Source organism: Austrofundulus limnaeus, unplaced genomic scaffold, assembly GCF_001266775.1.
Source record: "Austrofundulus limnaeus strain Quisiro unplaced genomic scaffold, Austrofundulus_limnaeus-1.0 Scaffold86, whole genome shotgun sequence".
NCBI classification, from domain to species: Eukaryota; Metazoa; Chordata; class Actinopteri; order Cyprinodontiformes; family Rivulidae; genus Austrofundulus; species Austrofundulus limnaeus.
In genome coordinates this window covers 1,355,159-1,365,583 of record NW_013952488.1, presented here as the reverse complement: position 1 = coordinate 1,365,583, position 10,425 = coordinate 1,355,159, and the positions used below count along the sequence as shown (strand labels likewise).

Below are 10,425 nucleotides of genomic sequence, written 5' to 3'. Positions count from 1 at the left end.
AGTATATATATAAAAAAGGTCTGTAGTTAGCGTTTTATCATAGTTATGTTTTGTAGAAACTAGGGCAAGATACTGTAAAAAACTGACAATGCAATATTTTTCTAATTGTGCGATATGAAAAAATACAGGAATTTTCAACAGAAAACTTGAATACCACTTTAAGTTATGCTGCCATCTTGTTAGATTTTGTGCGCATTACAAGTATGTTTTTTTGTCTGTATTTGAAAGTTATTCTTGTTATCTTTTATTGCTTTTATTGTGCTGGGACATGAGTACATATCCTAATGTGTCCTAACGTTGCCTCTTTTGTCCATCTTTGTTTCTAGCATTCATGCTAACCATATTTTGCCTCTCTTCCTCCAGTTCTCAGCAAATGTGCTCATATTGTCCCAGAAGTTTCACAACAAAATTAGTTTTAGTTGTTTTTCTTCTTTTACACGAAGCCACCTGCTTCTGCCATCAGAATCAACCCATCAAAATAAAAGCTGTAACACACAATCATTTAGTGCTATGACTTATGGCTTAGATAAGACGTTGATTTAATTTGCCTCCAGCATCATGGGATTGACTACTGCATACACATGTTGTGGTGACAACGCTCAAATGATATATCGTGCAGCTCTAGTAGAAACCTTCAAATCATTCCTGTTTGCGGCTCTAATGTAGAAATAACGGTAGTTTTGTCTTCACGTCCTCATACGTTCTCTCTCTCTCCGTTTTACCTGTTGCTCTCCATTTCCCCGTCTTCGTCAGAGCTCATGTCGATGGAAAACATGTCTTCGTTCGCCGAGTAGTCTCCGCTCTCCTCCCTCCTCGTGCTGTCCGCCCGGCTCTTCCTCCTCCTCTTCCTCCTCTTCTTGTTCTCTCCACCGCTCCCCAGGGAGCCCAGGTTCTGTACGGGAGACCCCGAGTTCTTCCCCAGCAGGGGGGAGCTCATCAAAACGGCCCCATCTGACAAGATGGGAGAGGTGGCCAAGTGGGAGGGAACAACTTCCTGCGTGKAGCAAAAATACAAGCAGGGTAATGAATATTTTGGGTGAAGTATATCAAGCATAGCCAACTATAAAATGTGATGCAAACACTTGAGATAATTTTGGGGGAAAATAAACAAAACTAAATGCAAAACCTTGTTTGTATAAAGTTAATTTCAATGAGGGAGGATCATTTTGACTGGATGCAAAACCTAAACTGTTAAGTTTGCAGTTCTGAATTGTGCACACAAAAATACTTCTTTTTTTGGTTTTGCATGTCCACAAGTCAAAACAAAAAAAAAAAAATCTTTTTTTACCCAGTTTTTTTAAAGAATGTTTTCAACCCTCTTTGCCTCCGCTTCTAGGAAAGGAGAATGTTTTCTAGGATTAGTTTATCACTGCAAAGCATTGAAATGTGTGCGGGTAAATGGAAAAAAAAAAAGAAAAAAAAGAAAAACGGAAGGGAAACTAATGCTGAACCATCTGATATGTAGCCTGACAATACCACATCACGTTTTTCTTCCCCCGTGCCAAGAAAACGGACTCAGAGGCACAGCACTCCCCCTCACCCCCACTCGGCCCCTTGCTCTTTCAAAGCCTGGGAATACGACACCACTCTGGGGAAAATAAATYGCCTGCTTCTCTTGTTAGAGCCTCAGTGCTTTATTGCTTGTTTATTTCTTTTGGCTGGACACGTCTTCATGAGGGTGAAAAAAAACATTTTACTGTCAAAGTACATGGCTCCTTAACTTGCAAAATAAAAACCTGGAAGCCCCAAAATTCAAGGGCTTGTTTAAAAACTATGTTTTCTAATAGCAAAGCCACTAATTGCATTACTTTTATAAGCATATATACTTGGTAGAAAACCTTTCAGGGTTATGACCCACGGCTGCAAAGTGTTTGACTGGAATGTGGGGTCAGTAAATACTTCATTCATAGCTCTCACATGTAAACAYAAGGAAACTGTTCAAAAAGGAGAGGGAAATACACAGCATGACCTTGTTTCAACTGTCAAGTGTGAAAAATACTTTCAAAAGGTGTGTCTGGAAGGGTGGAGTTTAAATTTACTTTTAATGAGCTGAGGGAGCGTACTGTATGTTTCATCAATACTCAGGAGACTTGCCTCTATGAATCAATGTGATTAATTTGCCAGAGAAAAGGATTGATTTTGTATTATCTCCCCACCCCCCCACCTCCTGATTGACATTCAAACAGTCCAGCTTGTGAAGTGAAGAGTAACACACGACTGAGTGAAATGAACCTGAATTTACAGAAGAGTTGTGAAGTTTTAAGGGCTGAGTGGCTATAAAATTTCATTTTATTCTAAGTCTTCAGCACTGATTGTCCATGGTAACACTTTATGGTAATATTTTAAGAACTAATTGACCCACCGCAGGTGCATGTTTATTTCGCGTTTTTTATGACAAAAATAGTATTTAAAATCACTTTTATACAAATGATTAAAAGTATTTGAATTACAACCTCTAGAAATTTTTAACTTTTATATCGCCATATTTTTATTTAAAATGTATTCTTTTCTCCCGCTATGTCCGCCATTGCTAGCATAAAAAAATCTCCAGTCGGACCGCAATGCATTATGGGATACACTGGGCCGGGAAGGATCCATCAGACCAGTCCATCGATTCAGGCCAAAGGAAGGACGCATTTGTCGGCTGCATCGGAGGAGTCTTTGGTTTGGGACGGCCTTCGTCGCGGCGCTGTGACGTATGCGGCCGATGAATTCAGCCTTCGGAGGACCCGGCCCACGGTTTTGGACACAGCGCCAGACACACAGTCGAGGCACAGCATGACAAGAGATGCTAGTTTGTTATGCTAGCTTGAAGAGCAACACAGCTTGATAAATTTGCCCGTCAGCCAATCAGAAATGACAAAGATTACAAAACAGATTTGATTTTTTTTCTTTTTCTTTTTTATTATCTTCCCTCCAGCTTTCTGAGACTCCCACTGGTGGTCCCCACTTTGAAAAACACTGGATTAGATCATGCTATTAGCCTGTTAGCCACTTCAATAATAGTACTTCCAGCCTTAATGAATGATCATTGTTTCAAACTAATCAGGGCTGCCTTTAAAGGCCTTTAGGACTATACTAGATAATAAGAACTAAAAATAATAATTATTCCTTCAGAGTTCAATTGWAGTTTTTTATTTAAATTTGTATAAAACTAAATGCAGTAATTTTCTTGTTTATATTAATCTTTCGCCCTAAATTGCAAAAGTAAATATAAATATTAATATTCTCTATCTATTGTTAGTTTTATAATGTCCCCCTCACTGGCCTGAAAGGCCCCCCTTCAACGAACCTGAATTGGCCCATGGGCCACCAGTTGATAATCCCAGTTGTAGCACATTTTGTGACTCCGGACACATTTTATTAATAAGCCAATGAGTTGCAGACCCATGTGCTAGACTAGAGGTGTCCAGTCTGGGCCCTGAAGAGCCACTATTTACCGGGTAGATGTTTCTCTGTGCCAAAACACTGCTGTGTGGAGCTGCTCTTCATTCATTCAACCCTCCTCCTTAATCCGGGTTTGGGACCAGCAAAGTGCCACCAAAAGTGACACTCTGGTGGAGTTACTATTTTTAATTTAATTTAATTTAATTTAATTTAATTTAATTTAATTTAATTTAATTTAACTTAACTAAATTAGGTTAATAATAGGTTTTGTGTTTGTGATGGTTTTTTAGTTTCGTTTTTATAACTTTTTAATTTTTTTGCCTTTTTTTGGTCAAAAAATAGCAAATAAAAAACACAAAATTACTGATAATGGGGAAGTGATTTTGTGTTGGGATTAGTATCAGCTACTACCATTTCTGCCTTTTGAACACAGATGGACAAAAGCAACCAATACTGCTGCTAACATTGCTAAGGCTGCTAACGCTGCAAGCACCGCTAATACTGCTAACACTGCTAATGCTGCTAACTCTGCTGACGCTGCTAGTGCTGCTAATACTGCTAAAACTGCTAATGCTGCTAGTGCTGCTAACACTGCTAATGCTGCTAATGCTGTTAGCACTGCTAACGCTGCTAATGATGCTAACTCTGCTGAAGATTTTAATTCAAAATATGTTCATAGAAAACATTACAGATGGTACCTGCCGTCCGACAGTTTAAAGTTCAGCTCTGACACCGGATGCTAACACTGCTAAGAGTGTTAGCAGCGTTAACAGTGTTAACAGCATTAGCAGTGCTATTAGCATTAAATCTCAGCGACGTGCCTGAAACAGTTCACTGGTTGTGTTCTGGTTATGTCATTACCTGATCGTTTTCTGTTTCCTGCACGAAGAACGCCTCTCCATTGTCCCCAAGCTTCATGTGAAGATCCACCGGTTCTCCGTTGATTTCTATGTCCACCTGAAGCAAAGAGAAATAAGGGGTTATGACGTACATGATCCGGACTTTTCCCTATAATTCTTAACGTTGCTTTTATAAGATCTTACCACTTTCTCTCGGGAGCGCAGGACGCCCATTTTCCCGAAGCGCACGTGGAAGGGCGAGCAGTGCAGCGAGCCGTCGGGCCGCCTCACCACGATCACGTCGATGCAGCCGGAGAGGGTGGCGGGGTTGAGGCCTCGGTACAGCTCCTTGACCTGGACGAACACCTGGCCCGCCAGCTGGCCCACGTAGTTCATGGTCTGACGGGTCTGTCCGAACGAACAGGGGAAATGAGAGGAGAGAACAAAAAGAGTTGTTTCAGAGTTTATTCATTATTCAACGATGGTGAAACTACAGGACTAAATAGCCACCTGACTATTTCGAAACACTACATCCTGTTCAAGGTGTTTGAGAAACTTGTGACTCATCAGATGAAGATGTACTGGACTACAGGTGTTAGGACACAGTATTACAATTCTGTACTTTTTTATAGATTTGTCTTGAGCGTTTGACTCTGTAGATTGCAGCATCTTAATATAACTTAATAATTACTGTCTGTTTTTCAAATATATTATTGCTTATATATTTTATAAGCAATGTGCTTTCTCTCTTCTATTTACTCAGATATCACAAAAGGTGTGCCTCAAGGCTTTGTTTTGGTACCTCTTTTTATTTATTTATTTATTTATTTATTTATTTTGCATTAACGTTGTAGAATCTAATGTTACTGATGCATCTTACACATGTATGCTGATGACACAGATGTTTATTTTCACACTAGTTGTTTGCCCAATTTTGGATATTTTGCATTTGACATTAATAATTTATGTTTTGTCCCATCTTTAAACACAAGTAAATGCTTACAAAGTTAAAGTTACATTGTTTGAAATTAGGTTTGGGCGATAAATCAATTTAATCTATTAATTCGAATTTGCCATTTATAAAGGTTTAATTTTGGGAAAATGGAGATTTTTTTTTCCACACCAGTGCTCTCTTTGGGGTTTCTGTAGTTCAGAGGTCATCCCATTTGTCCGTCAAGACGCTTACATGACATGACAGAATGTTAGCCTAGCAAAGACGATCTACTTCTCACAAAAGGCACTGGTACTTCAGTTATCTGGAACTGGTTAGGTTTCGCAATCTCAGACTTGGAGCAACAAACACCTCACTGCAAAATCTGTTTGAAGGCTCTTGCTACAAAAAGCAGGAGTACAACAAATTTGTTTCGACACCTGAAACAGAGGCACTCTGTTAAATGGGAGGCAAAATGGATTAAAATTGTTCCTTTCCTATAAATATTATTTTATGTTTCATATTTGCACTTATTTTCAAACTGGGGTAATTTATACAAATAAGCTGTGTTAATGAATTTACATTGTTACCTGGGGTTTGTTTTGAACAGGTCTCTCTTGAGGATGACATCCTGTGTCTTTATAATATTAGTGATAAAATTGAAGAAGTGTTTGTGCAATTTTTAAAAAAAAGCTGGTTGTAGGTTGACACTGCGCCCCAACCTCCGTCTCTTCTTTCTCATTAGCCTGGAAATCCTATCCAACTGTTTTCCAGACTTAAGTTAGACCGGTCTGCACTTCTAAAGTGTCTGCAATATTAAGACCTTCCATGTCTTATATTAGCCGAGCTGAAACTGGAGCAGCGTAGCAGCGAGAGCACCAGAATATAAAAAGATACCGTTACAAAACAACCAGGCGTGTATTTGTTTCATCATCATGGACCTGTATGTTTGTGTGTGTTTGCAACAAATCACTTCATGCTCTTGCAAAGAAAAGAGGACAAGTTTTACACTATGAGGGTTTAGAGGTCTTTCCAAAAAAATAAAATAAAAAAATAAAACGCCTAATTCACACTCTTAAGCCTCCCTGGTAAGGTCTATTCAGGGGTCCTGGAGAGGAGGGTCTGTCGGATAGTCGAACCTCGGATTCAGGAAGAGCAGTGTGGTTTTYRTCCTGGTCGTGGAACACTGGACCAGCTCTACACCCTCAGCAGGGTCCTGGAGGGTGCATGGGAGTTCGCCCAACCGGTCTACATGTGTTTTGTGGACTTGGAGAAGGTGTTCGACCATGTCCCAACGGGGGCCTTGTGGGGGGTTCTCTGGTAGTATGGGGTACCGGGCCATTTGATATGGGCTGTCAGGTCCTTGTACGACCGGTGTCAGAGTCTGGTTCGCATTGCCGGCAGTAAGTCGGGCTCGTTTCCGGTGAGAGTTGGACTCCGCCAAGGCTGCCCTTTGTCACCGATTCTGTTCATTACTTTCATGGACAGAATTTCTAGATGCAGCCGAGGTGCTGAGGGGATCCATTTTGGTGGCCTTAGGATCGCATCTCTGCTTTTTGCGGATCTGTTGGCTTCATCGGAACGAGATCTGCAGCTCTCGCTGGAGCGGTTCGCGGCCGAGTGCGAAGCAGCCGGGATGAGGCTCAGTGCCTCCAAATCCGAGGCCATGGTCTTGAGCCGGAAAAGGAGTGCCTTCTCTGGGTCAGGGGGGTCGTCCTGCCTCAAGTGGAGGAGTTTAAGTATCTGGGGATCTTGTTCACGAATGGGAGAAGAAGGGAGCGGGAGATCGACAGGCGGATTGGCGCAGCGTCTGCTGTAAAGCGGGCGCTGTACCGGTCCGTCGTGGTGAAGAGAGAGCTGAGTCAGAAAGCGAAGCTCTCGATTTACCGGTCGACCTACGTTCCTACCCTCATCTATGGTCATGAGCTTTGGGTCATGACYGAAAGAACGAGGTCCCGGATACAAGCGGCCGAAATGGGTTTCCTCCGCTGGGTGGCTGGGCTCTCCCTTAGGGATAGGGTGAGAAGCTCGGTCATCCAGGAGGGACTCAGAGTAGAGCCACTGCTCCTCCACGTCGAGAGGAGCCAGTTGAGGTGGCTCGGGCATCTGATAAGGATGCCTCCTGGACGCCTTCCTGGTGAGGTTTTCTGGGCACGTCCCACTGGGAGGAGGCCCAGAGGAAGACCCAGGACACGCTGGAGGGACTATGTCTCTCGGCTGGCCTGGGAACGCCTTGGAGTTCCCCCGGAGGAGCTGGAAGAAGTGGCTGGGGAAAGGGAGGTCTGGGCCTCCATTCTGAAGCTGCTGCCCCCGTGACCCGACCCCAGATAGGCGGAAGAAAATGGATGGATGGAGGGATGGAAAGCCAAATATTTGTTGCTTTTCCGGAAGATGTTAACATAATTTGCATGTTCAAATGAGCACTGAGACAAAAAACAAGAGTGAAATCAGTCACATCAGGCCTGCTGGTGTTATGTTTCCCTGCACCAGATGCCAATTAGATAACACAAGGTTCGGTGACAAAATCAGTAGGTGGAGCTTTAAAAGTTGCTCATTAACAGATGAGGAGGGTTGACCTTGACCCGTTTGGCRAAGAAAACATGGAAAAATGCCAACATACCTCTTCTATGTATCACGTGATCAAACCAAAATGAGGCCCTCCTTAAGGGGGAAAACAAGCCCATCAGACTAAAGAACCATGAGGTTCAGTTATTCACTACATTTTCCATCCGAGCACTGAATTACATCATCCCTCACAGCTGATTGTTACAGAGCTTTTTACTGCATGGTGCTGAGCAGCTTCATCCAAAAATAGCCTGTCTTGTCAGAGACAAAAAAAAATAAATAAATAAAAAAAAAAGAGGAAGAGTCCCTCAAAACAGACTCCTCAGCTTTTAGTTTTGAATAATATGGAGGACTTCACCTGAAGCTGAACTGGTACCTGGTGTTCAGAAGTGTTTTAGCTCATTGACTGAAAAAGTTTACAATTTGTGCTGGAATGTACCAGAACCACTCAGCAGGTGATTAATAGCTCATGCCTTTTTTTTTTTGTTGTTGTTGTTGTTGTTTGTTTGTCTTGTTTTAAGAACATCAGTATCTGAAAAGTAAGCTTCTGTACGTTCCTAATTATTTTAAAGGATAAAAGGCACAGTGTGTAAAAATATTAGAAAATAATACATTCATTACAACATGAGAATGCCTATAACAATGAAACAAATAATAATTTTAAAAACAGCATTAAATGTTGCTGAGTCATATTTTATCTGCTGGTAGCTGAATTTCAGTCAATTTAATCATAGCAGACTTTTACAGAAAACAAGTAAAAAAAATGCAGTAATTAGATACATACCTGTTCAGGCTAATATGCTGGCAGACTTTAACACAGGGGCAAGTCTTGCCCCGCAGCGGTAAAGGTATTTAAATATCTCCTGTTTCTCCACAGAGCGTCTCAGACAGTCCACGCTTTGTGTCACCCAGTTCCAGAGGCAAAGACTGACTATTTACGTGAAAGCCAGTCTCGTTTCTTCATCTCTGTTTATCTTCGTTTTCTTTTTTACTCGTCTCTCACGGAGCTTTTCAGTGGGGTGACGTCAGAGGACCTCTGGCCAATCAGCGTCGAGCTGATGAGTTTCTAAACTCACCGTTTTATTCGCCACAGTGGCTCAGCAATGATGCTAGAACTACAACCGCATCATCCGTGTTAGACACAAGAGTTTGTTTTATTTATTTTTACTTTTTGTTTATTTTTATTTTTTGTAACAGAAAACTTTGTGTTAGAAGCTTATTGGGCTTTATTTTTGTAGCTACTGGGGAGCTACTGAAACTGAAGCCAGTAGCTTCTGTGGTAGACGGGAGCACCGGAGCTACTTGTATGGCAAGCCGGTTTATCACATAATCACTTTACTTTTACACTGTCTAGTACGAAGAGTATTAGAGCCAGTTTAAGAAAATTTGTTTTAAATTACGATAATAAATTACTAATCATTTTACCAGAAAAAAGTCTATATTACAGAATAAAGCTGAAATAATATGAGAATAAAGTCTTTGAAATAGACACAGCTGTTGACAAAATTGTTTCAAAGTCCCGCTAATAATAATTTGATGCTGATGTGTTAGATTAAGAAAAAGTATGTAAAAAAAGATTAAGTATTTCTTTATTTGTTAATTTGATATCAAAGTATAACTGCATAAGATGCTCAACATTTCTCTTTTAGTAAGACTGATTTTTTTATTTTTTTATTTTATTTTTTTTTGCAGGAGTTCTCATAATATTATGGCTTTAGTCTCATATTATTCCATTTTTATTCTAGTAATATTTAAACTTTATGTATTTATGACTATATTATTGTAATTTTTTAAAAAATCTATTAGGTGGCCCTAATACTCAGTCATATTCTAGATCTGCAGCTGCATATAATGTTTTGCATCTGCAAAGCAGATATACAATATGGCTCAGGGTTTCTTTCATATTTAGGCTATGACGTACCATTTTGGTTTTAGTTTTTACACATCAACACTTTTGTGAGTATAAAAAGAAGTGGATTTCTTTTTATTAATCTCGGCCTTGTTTCTTACTTCATCTTGGCAACCACCAATAAATAAGTATTTATTTCTGCAGTTTGAGGGTAGGGTAATATTTGCCAGATTTCTAGCACTGTCCCCTCCTTGATGCAAAGGGGGCCCTTTGAAATGAATGAAATATACACAGAAAGAAAACTCAAAGTCTAGTATATTCATAATATATAAGTTATATGGTATTATGACTAGTTAAATAAGTTTTTCAGAAATTGAGGTAGGGATGTTTCTCATTAAAAAAAATACTAAAGCCTACTTAATTGAAGAGAATGCTGTGCCTGAAGTCTCAAAAAGTGGATGTGTTTGATTATATGTCACGACGACCTGCCATAAAACAGATTTTAAAGTCACCCAGCAAAGAGTGGTGCAGTGAGGTGATGTTTCTGACCAATCACAGCGCTGCCTCGCACAGGCGATATTAGCTGTTTCAGAATGAGACCCTGTGCAGAGAGGATGTGGCTGGCTGCTGGTTTCAGCCTTATGTTACTCAACACCGTGAAAAACCAGACTTTTCTTGTAATAAATAGGCTACTCTGTTGCACACATACAGTAGCAAACACTTAATGTACCACAGTCACACAAAATAGACAAAGTCATTTTAAAAATAGGGTTATGAATGCACTAAGACATTATTACCAAAGCTGCTTTTGCAGTGTGTGTGTGTGTGTGTGTGTGTGTGTGTGTGTGTGTGTG

The 10,425-nt window shown here is 40.5% G+C and overlaps 1 protein-coding gene across 4 annotated transcripts in view; it reads right to left on the bottom strand.

Moving 5' to 3' along the window:
* LOC106520053 (phosphatidate phosphatase LPIN1) overlaps nucleotides 1-10,425 on the bottom strand; it is a 30,805-nt gene that overhangs the window by 12,096 nt on the left and 8,284 nt on the right. For 3 of the 4 annotated variants that reach the window (XM_014011971.1, XM_014011969.1, XM_014011968.1), the window contains exons 2-4: nucleotides 4,431-4,634; nucleotides 4,249-4,344; nucleotides 723-994 (exon numbers count right to left, since the gene is read on the bottom strand). In XM_014011971.1, the coding sequence (XP_013867425.1) occupies nucleotides 723-994; nucleotides 4,249-4,344; nucleotides 4,431-4,622 (560 nt within the window). In that variant the 5' untranslated portion in view covers nucleotides 4,623-4,634. Of the gene's footprint in view, nucleotides 1-722; nucleotides 995-4,248; nucleotides 4,345-4,430; nucleotides 4,635-8,506; nucleotides 8,721-10,425 lie in introns of those variants that run through there. The other variant, XM_014011970.1, reaches the window with a different exon arrangement.